General features: G+C 43.0%; 2 protein-coding genes across 4 annotated transcripts in view; both read right to left on the minus strand.

Annotated features, from left to right (window-relative positions):
* Positions 1 to 13,309, minus strand: part of LOC135522642 (integrin beta-1-like) — a 52,877-nt gene extending 39,568 nt beyond the window's left edge. Inside the window, exons 1-5 of one of the 2 annotated variants that reach the window (XM_064949093.1) lie at positions 12,951 to 13,309; positions 3,084 to 3,150; positions 1,157 to 1,242; positions 641 to 860; positions 18 to 188 (exon numbers count right to left, since the gene is read on the minus strand). In XM_064949093.1, coding sequence (XP_064805165.1) covers positions 18 to 188; positions 641 to 860; positions 1,157 to 1,242; positions 3,084 to 3,150; positions 12,951 to 12,986 — 580 coding nt within the window. In that variant the 5' untranslated portion in view covers positions 12,987 to 13,309. The remainder of the gene's footprint in view (positions 1 to 17; positions 189 to 640; positions 861 to 1,156; positions 1,243 to 3,083; positions 3,151 to 12,950) is intronic. The other variant, XM_064949094.1, reaches the window with a different exon arrangement.
* Positions 13,310 to 20,546: 7,237 nt separating this feature from the next.
* LOC135522643 (neuropilin-1a) overlaps positions 20,547 to 27,898 on the minus strand; it is an 84,362-nt gene continuing 77,010 nt past the window's right edge. For both annotated transcript variants that reach the window (XM_064949096.1, XM_064949095.1), the window contains exons 16-19: positions 25,731 to 26,008; positions 24,524 to 24,620; positions 24,031 to 24,084; positions 20,547 to 23,757 (exon numbers count right to left, since the gene is read on the minus strand). In XM_064949096.1, coding sequence (XP_064805168.1) covers positions 23,456 to 23,757; positions 24,031 to 24,084; positions 24,524 to 24,620; positions 25,731 to 26,008 — 731 coding nt within the window. In that variant the 3' untranslated portion in view covers positions 20,547 to 23,455. The remainder of the gene's footprint in view (positions 23,758 to 24,030; positions 24,085 to 24,523; positions 24,621 to 25,730; positions 26,009 to 27,898) is intronic.

Raw genomic sequence — 27,898 nt, forward strand, 5'->3', positions numbered from 1 at the left:
CTGATTCTCAAGCTCACCAATTCTGAAATCAGACGTGATCTTTGACATCTCCAGCATGAGCTGTGTTCCCAGGTTCTTGACGTTTTCCAGATCGTCCTTCATGGAGTAGGACAGGTCCATCAGGTAGTAGAGGTCAATGGGGTAATCCTCGGCCCATTTGAACTTCAGGTTAAAAGACTGGGGTTCACCTGCAGTACACAGACAAATGGGAAAGGTTAAGCCGGGGACTACTGACTTGCTAACTCTGGCATATTTACATTGATGTGAACACTGAAATCTTGATTCATGTGCACCTTCCCTGTCAAATAAGGTGCTGGCCTTCACATGAAAGAGTATAAGGAACCCTCCTTCCAAATCATAATAGCTAAAACACTCAAAGAAAATGGAGGCTACTGTAACTTATCAACATAACAGTGAAAGACCACGGAGGAACAGCAGGATAAACAAAAAAGACCCTCAGCAACGCTGCGTCAACAATGGTTGTCAAGCAAGATGTTTTGTCTGAAGCAAAGTTAACTAAGACTACATCCCTAATGGCACCCAATTTCTACCCAACCCAAAAGTAGTGTACTAAATAGTGAAACGGGCTCCATTTGGGATGCATCCCAATTAAACATAGCAGTTCCATTTAAGTTTTTACCCGATCTGAGGCTGAGGGTGAGTTTCTGTGGCTGGACCTGTGTGATGTCCTCTGGTCGGAGCTTTCCTTCTCCCTTGTTGCGGTTGGTCAAAGCCTTGTTCTTCAGGGCCCATTGGCTGCCTCGGGGGTTCTCTACCTTGGTGGAGCTACAACCTCTCTTCCTCAGGGACTCCAGCTCGTCACAGCGGGTCGATGTGGCCTCACCCTGCGTCAGGAACCCCTGGGAGAGAGGAGGTATAAGTATTATGAAACATTGCATTATGGCACTCAGAGGGAATCCACCCAAAATGTAAGGTCCTTCTTTTCTGAAAATGTATTTCCTACTCTCCCAAGCAGGTTATAAAGGTTACAAACAATATTGCCCGACACACTAGTGTTTTAATTCCAAGGAACAGTTTAGATTATTCTTTCAATGATTTGCATACACCTGCAAGTTGTAGCGCTGAGTCAGTGGATATTACGGTTGTGTAGCATCAATGCAGTAACAATGTTATTGGCAAATTCATATCCACGTACTGGGTCCATGCACCAGCCACATTTCGCTCCCACTTGAATGCACTCCCCACAGGATTTAGCATTAGCCGTGATGCACTCGTTCCCTTCTGGAATGGAAAAACAAAGATTGCTTATTTTCAAACTCATCATAGACTCCTAAAAACTAACCAGGAAATAAGCCAGAGTGTACACATTGTGTAATTTGGAAAACTGTGTGCCTCAGAGAGAACAGTAAATTGAGCCAGAGACAGAATGGAATATTCCGCTGTTCCATAGTTGCATGATGTCTTCGCTACTATGCTCAAAGAAATGCTCAAAGAAACATACACTGTAAACCCCAGTGTGATGTCATTACTCAACTTTTGAGGAAACCACTTAATATATCTGAGTACAGTTACTTAAAGTGATTTGTAGTCATTACTCAAACCAATAGAGTAACTGTTACCCTGTAGGGAGGTTCAGATTTGAGTTGGATCAGCTTGAAAAAATGTTGCTCACGTGGTTCATGGTTGGGATGGTGTTCTTCGGCTTGCAAGCCTCCCCTTTTTTCCTCCAAACATAATGATGGACATTATAGCCAAACAGTTCTATTTTTGTTTCATCAGACCAGAGGACATTTCTCCAGTTGCAAACCATAGTCTGGCTTGTTTATGGTGGTTTTGGAGCACAGGCTTCTTACTTGCTGAATGGCCTTTCAGGTTATGTCGATATAGGACTCGTTTTACTGTGGATATAGATACTTTTGTACTTGTTTCCTCCAGCATCTTCACAAGGTACTTTACTGTTGTTCTGGGATTGATTAGCACTTTTCGCACCAAAGTACGTTCATCTCTAGGAGACACAACGCGTCTCCTTCCTGAGCGGTATGATGGCTGCGTGGTCCCATGGTGTTAATACTTGCGTACTATTGTTTGTACAGATGAACGTGGTACCTTCAGGTGTTTGGAAATTGCTCCCAAGGATAAACCAGACTTGTCGAGGTCTACAATTTTTTTTCTGAGGTCTTGGCTGATTTCTTTTGATTTTCCCATGTCAAGCAAAGAGGCCCTGAGTTTGAAGGTAGGCCTGGAAAAACTTCCACAGGTACGCCTCCAATTGATTCAAATGTTGTCAATTAGCTTATCAGAAGCTTCTAAAATCATGACATCAATTTCTGGAATTTCCCAAGCTGTTTAAAGGCACAGTCAACTTATTGCATGTAAACCTCTGACCCACTGGAATTGTGATACAGTGAATTATAAGTGAAATAATCTGTCTGTAAACAATTGTTGGAAAAATGACTTGTGTCATGCAGAAAGTAGATGTCCTAACCAACTTCCAAAAACTATAGATTGTTAACAAGAATGTTAATTTGTGGAGTGGTTAAAAAACGAGTTTTAATGACTCCAACTTAAATGTATGTAAACTTCCGACTTCAACTGTATATGTGGGTATGTGGATGTATATACATAAATATATTTACCCCGAAAATATATGGGGGATTGGAAATTATGCAGGCAATTACATTGATGGAAACTATAATCTATCTGCAATATTAAAGCTGATCTACCGCCTTAAAAAAAAGAGTACGAGGTAAAGGGCCTGAATACTTAAATGTGATATTTCAGTTATGTTTTTAAATAAATTTGCTAAAATGTAAAAAATAAAAAAATAAAAACATTTTTTGCTTTGTCATTATCGGGTATTGTGTGTAGATTAATTAAGAAAAATGTATATTTAATACATTTTAGAATAAGGCTGTAATGTGACAAAACATGGAAAAAGTCAAGGGGACTGAATACTTTCCGAATGCACTGTACATGCAAAAACACACACATATATATATACATATATATATTTTTTTATCTACCTGCAGTAGATTTTGTTATCATAAATAAAAATGTTTAGTTGATGTGGAAGTTACAGTAAGTAAATCAGAAACTTGAGACAAGATGGAGAATAATCTTACCTTGCTGAGCACTGCTGTAACAAATGACTCCTAACAACGTTGAAATCAGAAGTAGTTTCAGGTCCATCTGAAAAAAAGAACATGCTTGAGGATATAGTAAAGGTGGAGGTGAATACTGTGTTTTTGTTTACATTTCTTGTACCATAGAAGACAGACACTGTGGATGTATTTACATATATAGTACCATAGAATCCATGAGGCTTAGTGACCTATTGAATACATTCCTCTTTCCCTTGACAAAAAGGACCAGTTAACTGATATAGCCTTTGGGCCCAGAGTTCTTCCTGGTCAGGTGGTCACAAGGTCTGGACACCTACATATTATAGATATAAATCAGTAACTGTATTAACTCATGACATGGGTCATTACTCTCCTTATGGTCCCATGTAAACTGTGGTTCTGTAATGGTCCGTTTAGCCAGGGAAGTCAGAGTGTATTTAGTCTCCCTGTCGTTAAGGAGGGTTGAGCTGGGGAGTGTAAAATGGAGAATGATTCATTGACCTGAGTAGTCAAAGGGGGTGGGTGTGGGAGTGTGTGTGTGTGTGCCGAATAGGGATCGATATACATTGCAGGAAGACCTTTGACCCTATGGAGCCGAGCTCGGCTATTTACAGAAGGGAGGTAGGGAGGGAAGGAGGGAGGGTGATGGAGAAGGAGGTAATGAGAGAGAGAGAGAGAGAGAGAGAGAGAGAGAGAGAGAGAGAGAGAGAGAGAGAGAGAGAGAGAGAGAGAGAGAGAGGGAGAGGGGGACGGGGGGGGGACTGCAGGCTAGTGAAGGAAGAAGAATGCCATGTGAGAGGTTGTTTTATTGAATTAGCTCCTGACTGTTATTCTGTGACACACTGAGAATAGCAGACCTCCCTGCCATCAGATAGTTTATTACCTCCCATTATAACCAGGCCTTTTACAGCCTAGAGAGAAATCAGCCTCAATGTTTAGTGGTACAGCTTAAACAGCAGATATGGGGGGAGGGGAGGGGACAATGCTACTACGCTGATGGAGAAGAGATAAGCACAGCATCCATGACACAATCCGTTAAGGTGGAGAAGGGGGTTGAGAGTGCACCAATGTGGAGAATTTACTAGAAACGTCCTGTCTCAGTACGACACACCAACCCTAGCGAGTTGAGTAGAGACTCATTCTAATTGGCTTCCTATTCCTTTGGGACGCAGACTTCAGCTGGTAGCATACAGGACAATCCTCTGCATTGTCTCTCTACCGAGTCCATCCATCCAACACAGAACTGTTAATCACCAGCATGCTGTCCTAACATCAATGCACATGGTTAACATTAAGGATAGAAGAGCTAGTGATGAGGAAGCTCAAGAGGAATTGTCCCCCAATTTACAGTGGTGGGAAGATGTCAAATTACCAAAATATATACCGCTGGCCTGTCAGCTAACACTACACAGTTACTGCACTGAGGGTGCTGTGCGTGTCTGTATGTTGTTGTTCGTATGTGTATGTTTTGTAAAACAATATATGTAAGAAAAAGAATGCTGCTGCAGTCTCAGCACAGTACATGGTGAGAAAAAAGTTCTGTCAGTCAGTACTGTATGGTGTTGAGTGAAGCATTCCTTGTTACCTAGTGTGTGTGTGTGTCCCATCATGTTCTATATAGAGCCTAGCAGGACAGACAGCCAGTCTTCAACTCCCAGATTAGATCAGATGGACTAGGGCCTCTGACTGACTGACTGACTATAATTCAGTTATTGATGAGTTGTTGACAAAACAAATTGTAAGAGGTGCGTACTGGCGGCAGAGAAGTCAGACGCAGGAGAGAAAAAACTGTGTTTCCAACGGTGCAGTTTAATAATAAAAAAACATCGGAAACCAGAACAATCAATGAATGGGTACAAAACCTGACGCACACCAGACATAACGTGCACAAGCACTTACAGTAAACAATTCCGGACAAGGACATGGGGGGAACAGAGGGTTAAATACACAACATGTAATGAATGGACTTGGAACCAGGTGTGTGGGAAGACAAGACAAAACAAATGGAAAATGAAAGGTGGAACGGCGATGGCTAAAAGACAGGTGACATTGACCGCAGAACGTTGCCCAAACAAGGAGAGGGACCGACTTTGGAGGAAGTCGTGCCACAAATGTCTTAGAGGAAGAGATTAAGGCAGCCTTTTGCTTTAGCTAAAAGCTTCTGCAAAGTAGTTGAATTTCACACAACAACGATTTGTACAAACGGCCCTGCTAACCCTTTGTCCCAGATAGAATAAACATCTGTGATCTTTGGACAGAACCAAAAACCACAGCCTCTGTTGGCCCAGCACAGAGTTCCAGGGAACCATTATGTGTGAAACTATGCCTGTAAAATGCCAGCGAGGGGTCAAGTTAGAAAAACAAAAGGGCTGCTTCTATGCTATGAAGCTTAGCAGCTGGTGACAGGAATGCTCTTCAAGTCCTCTACTGTCAGAGGGAAAGGGACTAGTGGACAGAACGATATGTAGACCAACACACTGGTACTGTCTAACCCCTATCGAAGACACATTATTGCTTTTAAGGAGTTGCATCTTAAACTCCATTAGTAACTTAACTTAAGAATCAGTTTCTTATACCAAAAAACATGTAAAGGTTAAGAACTTTCATGAAAGAGCACAGTTTGAAAGATATGGCAAATAGAAATCAAACCAGATGGACATCAGAGGTTGAGGGTCGAGGAAGGACAGGAGTAAAAACAAATACAATAGAACTGCAGTAAAATAGACTGTGTCCATAAAATGTATTTAGTATGTATAAACTGGAAATACAGGCCTAAGCATTGTTGTTCACTACTTTTCTCCAAATGGGGGAGGGGTGGTTGGGTTGGAGGGTAATTTTTTAGAATTATTATTATTATTATTATTATTTTAAGATACGTAAGTTTTGTATGAGTATATGTACGTTTTGTAGGTGTAAATGTATGTATTTGTGTGTATATATACACTACCATTCAAGATTCTGAGGTCACTTAGAAATTCCCTCGTTTTTGAAAGAAAAGCACATTTTTTGTCCATTAAAATGTCATCAAATTGATCTGAAATACAGTGTAGACATTGTTAATGTTGTAAATGACTATTGTAGCTGGAAACGGCAGATTTTTTAATGGAATATCTACATAGGCGTACAGAGGCCAATAATCAGCAACAATCACTCCTGTGTTCCAATGGCACGTTGTGTTAGCTAATCCAAGTTTATCATTTTAAAAGGCTAATTGATTATTAGAAAACCCTTTTGCAAATGTGTTAGAGCAGCTGAAAACTGTTGTTCTGTTTAAAGAAGCAATAAAACTGGCCTTCTTTAGACTAGTTGAGTATCTGGAGCATCAGCATTTGTGGGTTTGATTACAGGCTCAAAATGGCCAGAAACAAAGAACTTTCTTCTGAAACTCGTCAGTCTATTCTTGTTCTGAGAAATGAAGGCTATTCCATGGGAGAAATTGCCAAGAAATTGAAGATATCGTACAACGCTGTGTACTACTCCCTTCACAGAACTGCGCAAACTGGCTCTAACCAGAATAGAAAGAGGAGTGGGAGGCCCCGGTGCAGAACTGAGCAAGAGGACAAGTACATTAGAGTGTCTAGTTTGAGAAACAGACGCCTCACAAGTCCTCAAGTCCTCTAAATAGTTCAACAGTCACAAGGCCGCAGGGCCAGACGGATTACCAAGACTTGTACTGCGAGCATGCGCTAACCAACTGGCAAGTGTATTCACTGACATTTTCAACCTCTCCCTGTCCGACACTGTAATACCAACATGTTTTAAGCAGACCACCATAGTGCCTGTGCCCAAGAACACTAAGGTAACCTGCCTAAACGACAACCGACGCGTAGCACTCACGTCTGTAGCCATGAAGTGCTTTGAAAGGCTGGTCATGGCTCACATCAACACCATTATCCCAGAAACCCTAGGACCCACTCCAATTTGACTACAGCCCCAACAGATCCACAGATGATGTCATCTCTATTGCACTTCACACCACCCTTTCCCACCTGGACAAAAGAAACACCTATGTGAGAATGCTATTCATTGACTACAGCTCAGCGTTCAACACCATAGTGACTTCAAAGCTCATCAATATGCTAAGAACCCTAGGACTAAACACCTCCCTCTGCAACTGGATCGTGGACTTTCTGATGGGCCGCCCCCAGGTGGTAAGAGTAAGTAACAACACATCCGCCACGCTGATCCTCAACACAGGGGCCCCTCAGGGGTGCGTGCTCAGTCCCCTCCTGTACTCCCTGTTCACTTACGACTCCACGGCCAGGCACGACTCCAACACCATCATTAAGTTTGCCGATGACACAGCAGTGGTAGGCCTGATCACCGACAACAACGAGGAGAAGGTCAGAGACCTGGCCTTTTGGTGCCAGGACAACAACCTCTCCCTCAACACAATCAAGACAAAGGAGATGATTGTGGACTACATCGACGGGGCTGCAGCAGAGCAGGTTGAGAGCTTCAAGTTCCTTGGTGTCCACATCACCAACAAACTAACATGGTCCAAGCACCCCAAGACAGTTGTAAAGAGGGCATGACAAAACCTATTCCCCTTCAGGAGACTGAAAATATTTGCCATGGGTCCTCAGATCCTCTAAAGGTTCTACAGCTGCACCATCAAGAGCATCCTGACTGGTTGCATCACTGCCTGGTATGGCAACAGTTCAGCCTCCGACCGCAAAGTACTACAGAGGGTAGTGCGAACGGCCCAGTACATCACTGAGGCCAAGCTTCCTGCCATCCAGGACCTCTATACCAGGTGGTTGTCAGAGGAAGGACCTAAAAATTGTCAAAGACTCCAGCCACCCAAGTCATTGACTGTTCACTCTGCTACCGCACGACAAGGGGTACCAGAGCGCCATGTCTAGGTCCAAGAGGCTTCTAAATAGTTTCTACTCCCTATAAGACTCCTGAACACCTAATCAAATGGCTACCAAGACTAAAATTCGATTTGATTTGAGAGGGAGGGAGAGAGACTGTGTTGTTCTTTGGGACACACAAAGCCCTGATGTTATCTTTAGGTCATGACGCCAACACATATCATCAAGACGTTTACCCCCCCCCCCCCCCAATCACAAACCTCTCCCTCAAGGATCAATACCACCACACATTAGATAACACATTAGGCAACGCATGTACAAAAACGTCCAACATCAATATTACAGGAAACATGACAATTACATGTTTGTTGTTGAATAGGAAAGATAACGCAAAATTGTCAGGTTAAATGAAGTTCGGAACACTATTTAACAGCAATATCTTGTCCCAAACAATATTTATCTGTATTAGTGATTATGAACATTCAACCTTTCCATCAACGCTCAAAAAGAAGACAGATTGAGATCCATCTGGAAATAATATTCCCTCTCCTCTCCACTCAAAATATTTATTCTGGTCCACGTTCGAAGACTGCCAAGATCCTACTGTCTCTGTCTGTGAAAAACTAGAAGTCTGGATAAGAGACAGTTAGAAATGTACTGGGGTGGGCGTGTCCAAAATAAGGGAGGGTTGCCTAACTTTTTTTGGCTTTGGAGAGGGTTGTGTGTTTTTTTTTATTGGGCAGTGTTTTTTCCCTTGGTTTACATTTGCTCTTTTGCAGGCCTTCTACTATACATTCTCTTCTATCCTAACCAAATTTCCTCATCTGTTTGAATGCACTTCCCCCTATATCAAGGTGTTTTTGTACTTCCCTGGTGCACTACACTTTTCCGTATGCTAACTTTTGGTCCAACGCTCGAACCGCTAGGCAATCTGCCGCCCCAACACAATAGTGGTTGGTGGATAATTTTTTCAGATCCGCAATAGGCTAACTAGCAATCATACCACACATAAAATAGCGTTGGAACCACTTTTATGCGCAAATATTGATATAATAACCATCATATCGAATATCGAAGTGAACTTGGAGTCACACGATGATATGTTGTGTTATGATGAACTTCACTGATCCACTTCACACACGATGGAACCCTGTAATGGTCCTATGTGTAGCTGGTGTAGGGAGTCAGGCGCAGGACAGTAGATATGAGTAATCAAAGTACTTTACTCAAAAAATAAAAAATATACAAGGCAACAATGATTACCCACAATCACGGACCGAATTACAATAAACAATCACTCACAAAATAAACATGGGGAACAGAGGGTTAAATTATAAACAAGTCATTTGGTTGAATGAAAACAGGTGTGTAAAGACACAAGACAAAACAAATGGAAAATGAAAAGTGGATCGGCGGTGGCTCGAAGGCCGGTGACGTCGACCGCCGAACGCCGCCCGAACAAGGAGAGGGACTGACTTCGGGAGAAGTGCACTTATTGTTTTTATGCAGATTTTACAATATTAACATGAAAATCTATCGCCAATAGCTAAAGACACCCTCAAGACTCTGGCAAGTGTGCTAGTCCAGTGTCACTTTGATTATGGCTGCACATCATGGTTCACCAGCAGCCCCAAACGTCTAAAGAATAAGCTACAGACCAGCCAAAACAAGCTTGTGTCACGATCGTCAAAATAACATTCGGACCAAGGCGCAGCGTGATATGGGTTCCACATACTTATTGACGTGAAACGCACAAAACAATAAAAAGCAAACGATACGTGACGCTATGGAGTGCTCACCGGCAACTACACATAAACAAGACCCCACAAAACACAGTGGGGGAATGGCTGCCTAAATATGATCCCCAATCAGAGACAACGCGAAACAGTTGCCTCTGATTGGGAACCATACCGGGCCAACATAGAAATAAAACAACCTAGATTACCCACCCTAGTCACACCCCGACCTAACCAAAATAGAGAATAAGAAGGCTCTCTATGGTCAGGGCGTGACAGCTTGTAAGAATTGTACGTAAACTTCCCACTCATAATTATCTGGAGGTTGAGCGTTTTAAGCAGCTAGGCTGGCTATCTGTGAGAAAAAAAGGATAGCATTACTTCAACATGATTTGGTCCACAGAATTATCATGGACTCAGCCCCAGGTATCTATCCAACTATTTTTAATTTGTTAAAGATGTCCACCAGAGCCAGAGCCTCTAATATTCTCTGTTTTAAATATGAGAATCTATCTGGTATGAACACATTTTTATATATCTTGGCGCTGTTGAGTGGAACAATCTACCACAGCAACTCAAAGCCAAACATAACCACTTTAAAAAGAATGTCAAAAGCTGGCTAATGTGTGAACAGTGGAACCTATTTTTGTCTGTATCTCTGTATCTGTATGAGAAGAAAGAACAGAAAATAGGGATCACAATGGAAATAAGTCCCCGGCTTTATTGTGCAAATCCCGGTCACTTTTAAAAGTCTTTGTGCTGTGTGAATACGTTGTTTTTTTTAACTGACAAATTTAATCAATTATTCAATCCAAACTGTGCAGCAGACATTTGATGAATGGAAAGAGACATCTGTTACAAAACACCAGAAAGATGAATGACAATCAGGGATTGTCAAGCCAAGCCTTCGATAGTGGGTAGGCCTACAAGGTAGGGAGGGAAGTATTTTCTGTCTGTCTTCTATTTATTGTGGTGTTGAAAATGCAAACCATGATATTGATGTGGGGTGAATTGGCACATAAACCTGTTGTTGGAAAATTCATTAAATATATTTTATATAATTATAAATATGACATCAAAATGTTGAAAATCTGATTTCCCCCTAGCTGATCATTGTCTGCAGCCAGCTCTGATTGTAGTGTAGGTCTAATGAAACCAAAAGTGTGCAACTGCAGCCCTCGAGCATCCCATTGGTTCCTGCATGAACCCCCACCCCCCACCTCGAGCACACCATTGGTTTGTGCATGAACGACCTCGAGCATGTCATCTTCATGCTTGCACCCCTGCCTCCTGCCTATATACGTCATAGCTTAACAATGGGCAAATAGAAGTATAAAGAGGGGTTCCTGCAGATGCAGGAATGTCCATATGCAGGAACGCCCCGAATTGCGCGCTGCATTTGCACTCTTCTCAATGAAACAGGCAGGGAGAGTGAGCTCGTCCGTGATGGTCGGCAAAACCCTCAACCTTATGGCCTGTGCCATTGCGTGGCATCTACGGTGCCATAATAGCATACTGAAGTGGCAAAGTCGATATCCACGTTTATAATCACAGGGTCGCTACAGTAATTGTTATTTGTGGTCGTAAACATTATTTTGAGTGAAAGATGCACTATGCAGAAATCGATCCGACATTTCTTATTTGCAAAAATTCTAATAGTTTTCCTAATTTCAGCTTGTGACAAAACAAGTATAGTGTACAGAGAAAGATGTACCATGTAAACCACTGTGAAATATAATTTTCCATAACCAAAAATATTGTATTTCCAGTAAGTAAAAAGTAAAAGAAGCCAAAAGAAACTTAATAATGGGAAGCATAGAAATAGCTCTCTTAGAACAGATATACCGCTTCTTACACTTGCTTTCAAAGAGTATGACAGATTTATAACACGCATTTCTATGTGAATTTTGTTGGGTCGCAAAATAAATGACACATTGCAGCTTTAATTGTGTGTGTGTTTTCTTGTTTTGTTTTACATTACAATGGGAGTGTTACATTGGGTGGGAAGCGAGGTAGAAGCCTTCACGGGTCCGAAATTGACCCGGGCTTTCCCATCCGGAGCTAATATGCATAAACAGATGTTTTAAATATAGAGAACCGTTCCGAACGGATATAGCCGTTCCGTATAGACCTGGCTGGACCAGGTCCGATCCGAGTGAGGGAAGCTGCAGAAAGGTTATTTTTTTAGATAGACTACTTTATTAACCATAGCTGATCAAGCGCGAAAGAGAAGAGGTAGAACGTGGCGACGCTCTAGCAGGGGCATTGCTGTGTGTGTAAGCTACTACTGTGACTATCATCCAATATGATTACGTAGTACCTGTCCTGACTGCATCAAACTGGGAGAAGCTAGTTAATTGAGGCTACCCCAGAATATTAAGTAGAAGCCTACCTGTTGGCTCTTGGTCGTTGTAGCCTATCCTCCTCCTTTAACTTTTAATTCCATCTTCCATTGATGAGATATCTCCTAACCTTTGCCACACACGGCGGGTGAGCCTATTGCCGCTCTCAGCAATGGGCATTCTGAATATTTTCGGTGTTCCGGCTCGTTTGGCTTCGTTTACGTAAAAGAGCTAGCTCATTTGGCTCCCAAACAGCTCTTCCTTCAAAATGCTTAAGAATCGACCTAGAACATTGACAACAATTTTTAAACTCTAATGTAAAGCTAAAAAGGCAGGCTACCATTATGTCAGATTGTGAAATGCATGCTCAAATGCATATTTACCTGGTCAAATGATTAAATGGCATGCACATTTCTTTTACGCACAGAAAGAAAGCAGATTGGTGCGCTCTTCCTGTTGTCTATTGTCTATTGTTTCTGCAGAGGATTCACCCTCTTTAGATAATTATTTTGTTTAGAGCTTAAAAAGCAGCACGCAAAAATAAAAATGAACGGCTCTTTCACCAATGCGATTCGGTTCTGACGTTCACCAAAAATATCCTTTCAAAAAGAGTTACCCATCACTATTCTCTCTCTCTCTACTGCAGCAGTCAAGTTCGGATCTGTACGGGTCCTTCCGGAGAAGTTAGTTAAAATGACATATACCCCATCATATTAGATCAGACCCTTGACAATATTTGTCATTCTGGATCTGGACCCGCTCGGGTCCCGGGGATTCGGGTACAGGTGGATCCATGAAGACCTCTAGAAGGGGGTGTTTTTATGACATGAGTTATACCAGTCCCTTCAGTAGAAGTCGAACTGTCATTAAGATATTCATCATCCAAGTCTTTCACTCATGTGGAAAATGCATAGACGTATTGGAGAGTAATCAAGAACGGATGAAAAACAGGATTCATACAATTATATTTACCTTATCAGCGTGATTTATTTCCGAGGCAACATACATACAGTAAACGTATCCTCTTCTGAATCCGCCGTCGTGATCCGCTACCCAGCGTAGACACCTCAACAATTGCCTTGTTGGCAACGGGAGCTACTTTCTCCTCCTGCGAAAAGTCACAGTCAATTCACTACTCCTCCGCAGGTCATTCCTTATTCAGTTACTCCACTGGAGAAAGAGAAAAATACAGTCTACGATTTAGTTGTATACAAGTGTTGGCGTTAATTAATATATATATTTAGTATATTCCCGTTGCCGCGTGAACTTATTTTTCTTTTCAAAATTAGATGAAGACAAGTCCGCAGTCCTCTCCGCTGAAGCTAAGCCCCGCCTCCACAGGAAATGCAGATACGCCCATATTCTATTACAGTGAACATGATATGTACGATAATTTTGTATTTGTATTTATCTAGGCAAGTCAGTTAAGAACAAATTCTTATTTACAATGACGGCCTACCCGGGCCAAGCCCTAACCCGGATGACGCTGGGCCAATTGTGCGCCACCCTATTGGACTCCCAATCACGGCTGGTTGTGATACAGCCCGGAATCGAAACAGGGTCTGTAGTGACGACTCTAGTACGAAATGCGGTGCCTTAGACGGCTGTGCCACTCGGGAGCCAATAGACATTGTCACTTTTAAAAATATTTGTACTGCATGTATAGTTGTACTGTGTGTACATATACCAGGTTACCTTTAGTCGGAAGGTAACCTGGTACCCACCGAAAAATGAATGGAAGTGGATAAGGCATGCAAAAGGAATAGGGGTAATTCCTTAGTTAAAAAAATAAATAAAATAAATCTAGAAGAAAAAAAAAAGAAAAGATTTTTACATTTTCTTAGATCGCTCAGATATAGGACAGACACTTCAAAACATACTTACTTTTGATTTAATTTTAGACTATCTGTTTTTCCATGCATGAATCTGTTATTCAATGCATTTCTATTGGCTCATATCAGTAAGGCCAAATTCAATGTTTCATCAAATTGTTTTTTTAATATATATTTTTTTATAATTACAGGGATTCAAAATCAAATAGCTAAATTATCCTTGATATGACCATCTTAAAACAATTCCATATGTTAGCTTAGTAGAAACCCAGCCTCGGGCCTTTAGACTCCAAGGGGATACAATACGCATTTCTCTAGTAAAAAGACAGTTGCTGCTGATAACTGCCGATTTCGTCACTAATTGTAAGTTGCTCTAGATAAGAGTGTCTGTTAAAAGACTAAAATGTAGAATGTAAATATACATGAGTTACATATAGTCCTAATAAGACAGAAGGACATTTCTCCAGTAAGACAGTTTCAGCCACTTGTGAATTGAAGGAAAGTTGACAGGTCTACAGTGCACTGTTGGGATGCTTTGCAGACACCCTGGACCCAAACTGCTACAGACCTATATCCATCTAAGGTCTTCAAAAGCCTAGTCAACAAACAGATCACTGACCATCTCGAATCCCACCGCACCTTCTCCGCTGTGCAATCTGGTTTCCGTGCCGGTCACGGGTGCACCTCAGCCACGCTCAAGGTACTAAACGATATCATAACCACCATCGATAAAAGACAGTACTGTACAGCCGTCTTCATCGACCTGGCAAAAGCTTTCGACTCTGTCAATCACCATATTCTTATCGGCAGACTCAGTAGCCTCGGTTTTTCTAATGACTGCCTTGCCTGGTTCACCAACTACTTTGCAGACAGTTCAGTGTGTCAAATCGGAGGGCATGTTGTCCGGTCCTCTGGCAGTCTCTATGGGAGTGCCACAGGGTTCAATTCTCGGGCCGACTCTTTTCTCTGTATATATCAATGATGTTGCTCTTGCTGCGGGCGATTCCCCGATCCACCTCGACGCAGACAACACCATTCCGTATACTTCGGGCCCTTCCTTGGACACTGTGCTATCAAACCTCCAAATGAGCTTCAATGGCATACAACACTCCTTCCGTGGCCTCCAACTGCTCTTAAACGCTAGTAAAACCAAATGCATGCTTTTCAACCGTTCGCTGCCTGCACCCGCACGCCCGACTTGCATCACCACCCTGGATGGTTCCGACCTAGAATATGTGGACATCTATAGTGTCTGGCTAGACTGTAAACTCTCCTTCCAGACTCATATCAAACATCTCCAATCTAAAATCAAATCTAGAGTGGGCTTTCTATTCCGCAACAAAGCCTCCTTCGCTCACGCCGCCAAACTTACCCTAGTAAAACTGACTATCCTACCGATCCTCGACTTTGGCGATGTCACCTACAAAATAGCTTCCAATACTCTACTCAGCAAACTGGATGCAGTTTATCACAGTGCCATCCGTTTTGTTACTAAAGCACCTTATACCACCCACCACTGCGACCTGTATGCTCTAGTCGGCTGGTCCTCATTACATATTCGTCGCCAGACTCACTGGCTCCAGGTCATCTACAAGTCCATGCTAGGTAAAGCTCCGCCTTATCTCAGTTCACTGGTCACGATGGCAACACCCACCCGTAGCACGCGCTCCAGCAGGTGTATCTCACTGACCATCCCTAAAGCAAACACCTCATTTGGCCGCCTTTCCTTCCAGTTCTCTGCTGCCTGTGACTGGAACGAATTGCAAAAATTGCTGAAGTTGGAGACTTTTATCTCCCTCGCCAACTTTAAACATCTGCTATCTGAGCAGCTAACCGATCACTGCAGCTGTACATAGTCAATCGGTAAATAGCCCACCCAATTTACCTACCTCATCCCCATACTGTTTTTATTTATTTACTTTTCTGCTCTTTTGCACACCAGTATCTCTACCTGCACATGACCATTGATCATTTATCACGCCAGTGTTAATCTGCCAAATTGTAATTATTCGCCTACCTCCTCATCAAATCAAATCAAATCAAATTGATTTATATAGCCCTTCGTACATCAGCTGATATCTCATAGTGCTGTACAGAAACCCAGCCTAAAACCCCAAACAGCAAGCAATGCAGGTGTAGAAGCACGGTGGCTAGGAAAAACTCCCTAGAAAGGCCAAAACCTAGGAAGAAACCTAGAGAGGAACCAGGCTAATGTGGGGTGGCCAGTCCTCTTCTGGCTGTGCCGGGTGGAGATTATAACAGAACATGGCCAAGATGTTCAAATGTTCATAAATGACCAGCATAGTCCAATAATAATAAGGCAGAACAGTTGAAACTGGAGCAGCAGCACGGCCAGGTGGACTGGGGACAGCAAGGAGTCATCATGTCAGGTAGTCCTGAGGCATGGTTCTAGGGCTCAGGTCCTCCGAGAGAGAGAAAGAAAGAGAGAAAGATAGAATTAGAGAGAGCACACTTAAATTCACACAGGACACCGAATAGGACAGGAGAAGTACTCCAGATATAACAAATTGACCCTATCCCCCTGACACATAAACTACTGCAGCATAAATACTGGAGGCTGAGACAGACGGGGTCAGGAGACACTGTGCCTGGATAGGTATTTTATGTATCAGCTAACCATATCATATGTTATGTTATAATCTGTCAGTTGATGACACAGTTGATGACGTGGCACACAACCATTGGTTGATGCATGAAACATCTGAGCAGTGGAGCGTGACCACAATGTGGTTGTCTGAAATACCTATCCAGGCGTTGTAAGATCTGGCATGTGTCAGCAACGTCTGAGTATGGGAACATGACCAGTGACTGCATTTGTTTTGTAAAAAGTGGGCAGCCTCCCGTGCATGAGCCCAGACACGGTCAGGTAAAAATATTAATTGGAGAAACACCATGTCATTATGTTTTTGGGCAAATTATATTCCAGAGCTAATTGAAATCAAATGTCTGCTAATTAAACATCAATCTGACAATCCAATTTCTGAAGGCATATGTGGTTGTTGTGGCATAGACTAATAGGTTTGTTGCCAAGTTTTCAATTTGTAATTTTGCAAATAGGCCTTAAATCAAGTGATTTAGAATGGTAGTAAGACGTGTTCTGTTGTAACAACTTTACAGGGTTGCAATAGCCGTTTGCAACTGTGTGGTTGTTTGGTAAAGTCAAACTTTTGAAATGTGTGTGCTTGCTTCACCTGTCAAAAGAATGCATTAGGTATTCGACTGTAATCCATTGTTCAGATACCTGTTGAATTGCATCTGTCTCTCCACAACTATCTCAAGCTATTTAAGACATTCAACAATTTTCACGTGTAAAACCCCTCTAAGTAATCCTAAACCTAACTTGTTCACATGGAGCTGAGTGGCGGACGTATTGGAAAACTGCTGCCCTGTGCAGTGCTGGGTAATTCTGCAATGTGGTTTATAGCCGGACATCTTTATTGAGAGTTCTGCTGGCTTTCTGTAAAGGTAAAGTCTCATCATAAAGTCCTTTTGGGTTTACGCTCTGTTGGATTCTGCATTTCTATGGAGTTATAGTGGTTCCACATGCCAGTTGCTGCTTCTAGCAACACTGGTCCATTGCTATAACAATAGCATAGTTCACTAATAGGTCCCAGAAAACAACAGTCCCTGCAAAGCAAGAATGTTGAATAAAATGTCTGCCAGCTGTCTGGGTGCATCGGGTTTGTCATTTGTAGTTTAGGGTGTAATTTGCTCCAGGCCTGACAATGTGCCTTTCAAATAATCTATTTGGTGTTCCAACCCTCAGGAGACTAGGAGAAAGGAGTAGGCCACCTGACCAATCTTTGTGTGCTGGCAACGGCAGAAGCTCCTCCAGTGGACTTTACCACCTCCGGTGTCCCAGATTTAGCTGAAACTGCACACCATTAGCTAGGTGCGGATGTACTCCCATTGGAAGCAAGGTTTAGAGTACCACCAACTGCTGTCCCAGTTCCCGGTCCTGTGGTTGATCGACCTGTCCCTGTTCCTGACTGACAGACAGACCCATTCACCTGTGTCTTGAAGACCGCTAACCCCTCCTAATTGACCAGCAGGTGGCCAGCCATGCCCTTTGGTTACTGAGCTAAGCCCCCCCACCTCCAGAACCACCAGCTTAGTATTACACGGGCAGCCAGGGGCCCAATGCCATGCCACTGCCTGCAGTCCCCTGATGGGGCGGCGCTAAGTCCCTCTGCCTCCACCTACACCCCCCAACCTCTCAGAATTCCTAATGAACAGAATTTCCCTTTTTGATACATGTCCAGTATTTGGAATGGCTGTAGGAAATTCCCACCACTACCCTTGACTGACTTTCCCCATTACCCAATACCCATCCAGTTCGTGCAGCAGAGGCGGGACTTCCTCCGCACCCTTTACATAGACTCACCTATGGCTAATCAGTGTGGCGGCCTGTGTTGTTAGTTTTATTCCTTTTCAACTTTTCATGTACATAGTTTGTATGGCTTAACCTTGAACCTTTGATTTGATCACATTTATTATGATTGTTAGCTGATTGTTGCCATGTGCTCGTTGTACCTAAGTAACTCCTTTACCTTAGGATGTATGTTGTATATATTAATTCATTTACTTACATGCTGTTTCATACAGTATGGTTAAATAAAGGCGAAATTAAAAAATATATACACTACCTTTCAAAAGTTTGGGTTCACTGAAAAGTCCTTGTTTTTGAAAGAAAAGCACATTTTTTGTCCATTAAAATAACATAAAATTGATCAGAAATACAGTGTAGACATTGTTCATGTTGTAAATCTACATAAGCATACACAGGCCCATTATCAGCAACCATCACTCCTGTGTTCCAATGGCATGTTGTGTTAGCTAATCCAAGTTTATCAATTTAAAAGGCTAATTGATCATTAGAAAACCCTTTTGCAATTATGTTAGCACAACTGAAAACTGTTGTTCTGATTAAAGAAGCAATACAACTGGCCTTCTTTCGACTAGTTGAGTATCTGGAGCATCAGCATTTGTGGATTTGATTACAGGCTCAAAATGGCCAGAAACAAAGCACTTTCTTCTGAAACTCGTCAGTCTATTCTTGTTCTGAGAAATGAAGGCTATTCCATGAGAGAAATTGACAAGAAACTGAAGATCTCGTATGCTGTGGAGTACTCCCTTCACAGAACAGCACAAACGGTCTCTAACCAGAATAGAAAGGGGAGTGGGAGGCCCCGGTGCACAACTGAGCAAGAGGATAAGTACATTAGAGTGTCTAGTTTGAGAAACAGACACAAGTCCTCAACTGGCAGCTTCATTAAATAGTACCTGCAAAACACCTGTCTCATCGTCAACAGTGAAGAGGTGACTCCGGGATGCTTGCCTTTTAGCAGAGTTGCAAAGAAAAAGCCATGTATCAGACTGGCCAATAAAAATACAAGATTAATATAGGGAAAATAACACAGAGACTGGACAGAGGAACTCTGCCTGGAAGGCCAGTATTCCACTGTTAACTTTGAGACTGGTTGAGACTTTTAAAATGATAAACTTGGATTAGCTAACACAACGTGACATTGGAACCCAGGAGTGATGGTTGCTGATAATGGGCCTCTGTACGCCTATGTAGATAAAAGAAATCTGCCGTTTCCAGCTACAATAGTCATTTACAACATAAGCAATAACTACACTGTATTTCTGATCAATTTTATGTTCTTTTAAATGGACAAAAAATTAGCTTTTCTTTCAAAAACAAGGACATTTCTAATTGACCCCAATCTTTTGAACGGTAGTGTTCATAATGTACTCATTATTCTGTTACAGTATATTAGAGTATACTTTGGGTTTTATTTGTATTCTAATAGTTTTACTACCATGTATGTTCTTTACCTTGTTTATAGATCAATCATCCAGAACCTTGTACCATATAAGATTTGGCATGGGTCCCCAGATCCTCAAAAAGTTCTACAGCTGCAACATCGAGAGCATTGCCGCCTGGTATGGCAACTGCTCGGCATCTGACCGTAAGGGGCTACAGAGGGTAGTGCGTATGGCCCAGTACATCACTGGGGCCCAACTTCCTGCCATCCAGGGCCTATATAATAGGCTGTGTCAGAGGAAGGCCCAAAAAATTGTCAGAAACTCCAGTCACACAAGACTGTTTTCTCTGCTACCACACGGCAAGCGGTAATGGAGCGCCAAGTCTAGGATCAAAAGGCTCCTTAACAGCATCTACCCCCAAACCATAAGACTGCTGAACAATGAATCAAATGGCCACCAGACTATTTACATCGACCCCCCCTTCTACACTGCTGCTACTCGCTGTTTATTATTTATGCATAGTCACTTCTCACCTACCTCCATGTACAAATGACCTCGACTAACCTGTCCCCCGCACACTGACTCGGTGCCGGTACCTCCTCATTATTGTTATATTATCGTTACTTTTTATTATTTTTTACTTTAGTTTATTTGGTAAATATTTTCTTTACTCTTTCTTGAACTGTACTGTTGGCTAAGGGCTTGTAAGGAAGCATTTCACAGTAAAGTCTACACTTATATTAGGGGCATGTGACAAATAAAGTTTGATTTGATATCATCCCTTTCCTTCCTACCATATAAACTGGGAATTGGCCCTTTAACTGTGCCTCTATATCCTACTGTGTTATCAACACAGCGCTGCAGTAGCCCACACGACCAGCATGTTGACCTCCAAATACAGTCCTACCAACCACAACCAGAACAACACAAATGTTCCGCCCAGTTTTTTTTAAGGCTTGCTGTTTATTAATCTTTTCCTACAACAGCAAATTACAGAAGCAGTATTGAAAATAAAAGTTTTTTTTTTTTTTTTGGTAAAAAAAATGTGCACAAAATTTGAATGACAGTACAAAACGAAGCTCTAATAATCCAGGTAAATGGGGACATAACTATAGGAATTTTGTATACCTTTTTCAATAATGAAAACATCTTAATTTGTACATTTCTGAATTATATCACAATCTGAAACTATAAAAAAGAAGAAAGAAAATGAACACAGTTTTTTTCAGTTTTAGATTTTCTTTACAAATGAATGCTATAAACACAAACTTCTTAAATATATTTATCAGTGCAACATTGTTTCTTTTTAGTTTCCACCCTACAGTATCCTTTTCTCTAGTTACCAGACTGCGGATACTGTCCTCAAAGCTGAATGCACAAAACAGTAAGCATTGCAAAGTGGGACATCAAACCTGAAATGAACAAAAGCCAAGCTGAGCATGTGTTCACCACAGCACACGACATAGTACACAGATATAGCAGATGTCCTCCTGTTCAACATCATTATGTCTCTGATTGTTGTGGTGTAGAAAATCCAATGGGCCTTTCCAATGGTCAAGTCCTCCTTAGGCCTTTACTTCTCCATCCAAAACTCTTTTGGAGCATTGCTAGATCCATCGGTAGGTCTCAAGAGATTTCAGAGTTTACATTGACGCAAGATATGCAACTTCAGCTGAAAAACATGTATAAAAATGAACCATCAAACACTGCAGTTTCTATAGTCAACCCACCTTCCTCTTTTTGAAATTGCCCGGGAGTCCATTCCAGTCAGTGCAACGCAAGAGGTCAATTTCCTGTGATCGTTCATTGAAAAAGGTGTGGATGTGGTTAAAAGGCTGCGGACCGTCCAGTAGTAGTGTGCTGATCACAAACCCCTCCCCAAGTAGAAGAGGTATCCAATCATCCTTTGGTAAAGACAACAGGGCGAGTGACCTGATTCGCCATGCATGATGACATCACTCGACCGCTTAGCTCTGTACCAGCATCCTTCCCTTATGACATCCGCCCTGACATCGCAACATTTGGTTGCTACACGTTTTATAGACGTAAACCTAGGCCGTAGTGTGTCCAATATGTGACAACACAATACAAACCTATGATCATGATTATGAAAATCTAACCTGTTGTGTGAACATGAAAGCCAGTTGTGAAAGCCTTTCTTCCTCTAGAGAGGATTTAGACGTTGAATGACAAAGTGCATTCTAAGTTGCAATGTTTTTTTGTAGGACAATCCACAGATGCCTGGGAAAGGAGATACCGAGTCCGTTGCACAACTAAATGCATTCAACCAAAATGTGTCTTGCGCATTAAAGCCCTCTGAAGGGGGCTGCCTTAATCAACATCCACAGCACATAGTTGTTTTGGGGGGTAAACCACCTTGCTCAAGGGCGGAAAGGCAGATTTCTCCACCTTGCCAGCTCAGGGATTTGAACAAGCAACCTTTTGGTTACTGTCCCAACTCTCTAACCCGCGAGACTACCTGCTACCTATGGAACTAGAGGTGGTCAACTCCACTGGTCAACTCATATAGCTAAAGCAAAGCAAAAGCAATGGTTGTTTTTTTGGTATGCTGGCAGACAGACATTCCATATATCTTCCTCCACTGCTGCTGTTGATATGAGAGAAGAGGACAGACCCTGTGTGAGGGGAGGAGGATAGGGGTGTGTGGCTGCCATATGTTAATTAGTGTGTTGAAGTTAATAACATGAATACAACTGTTTGTCTTTTTTGATTTGTGTTTATGATAACTTCTTCGTTGTCCCCTCCGTGGTGTCATGGGATTGGAGATGACATTGGCTGCTCAGTCAGGTTGAACGAGCAAGTCTTCTTTGAACGTGCACTGAACTGTCCTAACAGCGGTCTATCTTCACACAGCACACAGAGTCTGCTCTCTCTTCCGGAGAGCAACGAAATGAAACAATACAACCACAGCACTTCACTCTTCACAACAACAGTCAAATGATTGTATTTACAACACAACCCATTGAAAAAAGGGATACCGCAGCTTTTTGTTGTTTTTTTACCTTTTACTTTCTTAAAAAAAGGGCATTAAAATATATTAAAACTTATATACAATATTATGTGTGTCTGGGACAGAGGGAGAAAAGCGCCATGGAGGGATTGGATTGGATCATGTTTTGCAGACTTGATATTAGCTAATTTAAAGCCCCTGCTTTAGTTTTCGGATCATTATCATAACGTTGTCAGAACTTAATGGAGGAAAAAACGCCAACTAAGGTGTATTAAAGGCACTGTCAGAACCATCTACTGCCAAGGGGCGTGACCGTTACCCTTAACCTCTGATCCGCACCTGTAGACAGAGGCAGAGGGCAGGGGTCATAAGGGGGGGGCACGCCCTGCTTCTATCCCCCCATGTGGCAGTAGTACCAACAACATTGTCAGTTATGGTTCATTTTGGATTTTGATACTTCTCTTTCAACACAAAAATAACAACTTTGATTTAAAATAATAATAACAAAATGGTTTCTTCCTCCCAGAAAATGATAAATACTTTAAACATTATAATCATTAAATTGGTCTCAACACCAGCATCCGATTGTAAAAATGAATGAAAATCAAATAGAAAAATTAAAATAATCATCTCATCATCTGTACAGATTTTTTCTCCTGTATTTAATTTTGTACACAGTGTCCCCTACTGGTAGGTTCCTGTTACTGCAGCTCCTGAGAAAAGCAATGGATCAGTCACAACCTCCCATTGGTTCCTGAACCTGGGCCTGCTCCAATGAGAGGCTTCTGGCAGTCCCTTTAGGCCCGGCAACTTATTGAGTCTTGGCTATGCCTACAGTCTTGTGCACTCCCCACACGCACGTCTCACTTCCCCCTTCCTATTCACGCCTCTGTGTATGAGTTCTGTGAATTGAGTTTGTCCTTCTTTAGCTTGACTCCATCCACCAGCTCAAAGTTATAGTTCTCCAGAGCGGATAAGTTCCTGTCAGACATGTGGCCATGTGAGCAGGCACAGTAGAGGACGACCCCACAGATGGCCCCCAGGAAGACCCCTAGGGCGCTCATAGCGATGATGGTGATGAGGATGGGGTCCAGTGTCTTGAGCATGTTACCTGCCCCGCCACTGACACCGTTCAGGATCTCATTGTTCTCCACGATCTCAGGGAAGTCTGTGATGTCCACAACTGTAGGAGAGAATGAGCAGAAGAGGGTGAGTAGACTGGCGTAATGTGCCCTATAAGGACAACATTCATCTCATATTCAACCGTCCCACTATACAGCTTTGTAGATAGCTGTTGCATATGTTTGGACAAAGCTTTTTTTTGTGTGCTTATTTTTCAACACTAAATCCCTATGCTGTGTGTAACAGATAAGAGAGAGTGAAGAAGAGGTTGAGCAGTGAAATCTGTGGTAATCTCATAAATGCTTTGTATCAATATTACAATAGGGTGACTCACGGATTTCATTGAATCTGTCTTCAGGCAGCATGGGCTCTGTAGGAACATCAGGATCTGTTGAGGAAGACAGAGAGATAGTTAGAAAAGTCCTTCCCTCCAGCACAATCAAGTCACTCTTTATTTTACTAGGCAAGTCAGTTAAGAACAAATTCTTATTTTCAATGACAGGCTAGGAACAGTGGGTTAACTGCCTGTCAGCTCAGGGGTTTGAACTTGCAACCTTCCGGTTACTAGTCCAATGCTCTAACCACTCGGCTACACTGCCACCCCATCTGAAAATGATGTAGGTGGCCTGTTTCCGGGACACAGATTAAACATCGTCCTGAACAACAAAAAAAGCACCTTCAAAGGAGAGTCTGCTTTTTAGTCCAGGACTATGTTTAATCTGTGTCTGGGAAAGCATCCCTAAATGTAGAGGCCTGTAGAGACAGGTGTTCTTAGGTCACTGGCTCAAATCCGGCTTGAACGATCAATGTTGCATAGAAACACTCACCCTTGCAGTCAGCCATGTTTAGATTGTCAAGGATCTTGATATCGTCCACAGCGATATCACCCCAGCTCTTCCTCTCCACCAACCCTTCAATCACCACCTGGAAGAAAGAGAGAACAACCTTTTGACAACTTTACAACAACCTCTCAACAACTCATTTCCCAATTTAAATCACCTCGCTTATCACTAAGTAGCACTAATCAAACTAAACGTGCCCTGCAACTAAAACAGTGTTGAATTTATACATATCAAACGTACATTACATGGTCAAAAGTATGTGGACACCTGCCTGTCAAACATCTCATTCCAAAATAATGGGCATTAATATGGAGTTGGTCCCCTCTTTGCTGCTGTAACAGCCCTCACTCTGAATCGTCATTGTATGCTGTGGCATTAAGATTTTCCTAGCCCGAACCATGAAAAATAGCCCCTGACCATTATTCCTCCTCCACCAAACTTTACAGTTGGAACTATGCACTGGGGCAGGTAGAGTTTTCCTGGCATCCGCCAAACCCAGATTCGTCCATCGGACTGCCAGATGGTGAAGGGTGATTCATCACTACAGAGAACGTGTTTCCACTGCTCTAGAATCCAATGACGGGAAGCTTTACATCACTACAGCCGCTGCTTGGCATTGCGCATGGTAATCTTAGGCTTGTGTGTGGCTGCTCAGCCATGGAAACCCATTTAATGAAGATCCTGTCGAACAGTTCTTGTGCTGACATTACTTCCAGAAGCAATTTGGAACTCGGTAGTGAGTGTTGTAACCGAGGACAGATGCTTTTTATGCACTACGTGCTTCAACATTCCCGTTCTGTGAGCTTGTGTGGCCTACCACTTTGCGGTTGAGCAGTTTTTGCTCCTAGACATTTCCACTTCACAATAACAGCACTTACAGTTGACCGGGGCAGCTCTAGCAGGGCATACATTTGACCAACTGACTTGTTGGAAAGGTGGCATCCCATGACGGTGCCACATTGAAAATCACTGAGCTCTTCAGTAAGGCCATTCTACTGCCAATGTGGTGATTGCATGGCTGTGTGCTTGATTTTATACAGCTGTCAGCAACGAGTGGGGCTGAAAAAGGCAGAATCCACTGATTTGAAAGGGTTGTTCACATACTTTTGTGTATATAAAGTAGTTGTAATGTATATGAGACATACTACATTGATCTGTCCAATCCTATAGATCAGAGACTCTCTCTCCATACCTGATAGGGTTTACTGGAGTGCGGCACCAGCACGCGTCCCTCTCTCCAGCGGTTGCCCTGGTGACCGCTGACGGTCCACAGAAGTATGTCGGCCATGCCATCCACCGTCTCCTTCCTCTGTTTGATGTGTAGCGTGCCGATGTGCGAGCCAAACATGTGGTACCAGAACGAGACGCACAGGTCAGACTGACCGACTGTCACCACCGGACTGACCAGCCTAGCAACCTCCGTTTCCTGGGCGCCCGTCGCTAGTGTGTAGATGAAATTACCAGATCCACCTGGATGGGACATGACAAGGGGAAAGGGCCAATGAGAAAAGGAATATGTGATGCCATCATTCTTCAGCTAAAAGGCAGCGGTGGGAAAACAAATCACCTAAGTGGCAAACCTTGGTTTTGACAGTCAGAATACATGTGACCAGCTTTGTCTTGAAGGACTGAGACAAATAGATTGTGTGTGATACAATGTGTCAGAAGACTAGGTCAACTGGATATAAATGACTATAAATGACTTACTGATATAAATGACTTGATGTGTCTGTGTGTCTGTACCTGTGTGGTCCATGTTGAGTCCAGTGTTGATGTGTCTGTGTGTCTGTACCTGTGTGGTCCATGTTGGGTCCAGTGTTGATGTGTCTGTACCTGTGTGGTCCATGTTGGGTCCAGTGTTGATGTGTCTGTACCTGTGTGGTCCATGTTGGGTCCAGTGTTGATGTGTCTGTGTGTCTGTACCTGTGTGGTCCATGTTGGGTCCAGTGTTGATGTGTCTGTACCTGTGTGGTCCATGTAGGGTCCAGTGTTGATGTGTCTGTACCTGTGTGGTCCATGTTGGGTCCAGTGTTGATGTGTCTGTACCTGTGTGGTCCATGTTGAGTCCAGTGTTGATGTGTCTGTGTGTCTGTACCTGTGTGGTCCATGTTGGGTCCAGTGTTGATGTGTCTGTACCTGTGTGGTCCATGTTGGGTCCAGTGTTGATGTGTCTGTGTGTCTGTACCTGTGTGGTCCATGTTGAGTCCAGTGTTGATGTGTCTGTACCTGTGTGGTCCATGTTGGGTCCAGTGTTGATGTGTCTGTGTGTCTGTACCTGTGTGGTCCATGTTGGGTCCAGTGTTGATGTGTCTGTGTGTCTGTACCTGTGTGGTCCATGTTGAGTCCAGTGTTGATGTGTCTGTGTGTCTGTACCTGTGTGGTCCATGTTGGGCCCAGTGTTGATGTGTCTGTGTGTCTGTACCTGTGTGGTCCATGTTGGGTCCAGTGTTGATGTGTCTGTACCTGTGTGGTCCATGTTGGGTCCAGTGTTGATGTGTCTGTACCTGTGTGGTCCATGTTGGGTCCAGTGTTGATGTGTCTGTACCTGTGTGGTCCATGTTGAGTCCAGTGTTGATGTGTCTGTGTGTCTGTACCTGTGTGGTCCATGTTGAGTCCAGTGTTGATGTGTCTGTGTGTCTGTAACTGTGTGGTCCATGTTGGGTCCAGTGTTGATGTGTCTGTGTGTCTGTACCTGTGTGGTCCATGTTGGGTCCAGTGTTGATGTGTCTGTAACTGTGTGGTCCATGTTGTGTCCAGTGTTGATGTGTCTGTACCTGTGTGGTCCATGTTGGGTCCAGTGTTGATGTGTCTGTACCTGTGTGGTCCATGTTGAGTCCAGTGTTGATGTGTCTGTGTGTCTGTACCTGTGTGGTCCATGTTGGGTCCAGTGTTGATGTGTCTGTGTGTCTGTACCTGTGTGGTCCATGTTGGGTCCAGTGTTGATGTGTCTGTACCTGTGTGGTCCATGTTGGGTCCAGTGTTGATGTGTCTGTGTGTCTGTACCTGTGTGGTCCATGTTGGGTCCAGTGTTGATGTGTCTGTGTGTCTGTACCTGTGTGGTCCATGTTGGGTCCAGTGTTGATGTGTCTGTGTGTCTGTACCTGTGTGGTCCATGTTGGGTCCAGTGTTGATGTGTCTGTGTGTCTGTACCTGTGTGGTCCATGTTGGGTCCAGTGTTGATGTGTCTGTGTGTCTGTACCTGTGTGGTCCATGTTGGGTCCAGTGTTGATGTGTCTGTGTGTCTGTACCTGTGTGGTCCATGTTGGGTCCAGTGTTGATGTGTCTGTGTGTCTGTACCTGTGTGGTCCATGTTGGGTCCAGTGTTGATGTGTCTGTACCTGTGTGGTCCATGTTGGGTCC

The sequence above is a fragment of the Oncorhynchus masou genome, chromosome 30, assembly GCF_036934945.1.
Source record: "Oncorhynchus masou masou isolate Uvic2021 chromosome 30, UVic_Omas_1.1, whole genome shotgun sequence".
NCBI classification, from domain to species: Eukaryota; Metazoa; Chordata; class Actinopteri; order Salmoniformes; family Salmonidae; genus Oncorhynchus; species Oncorhynchus masou.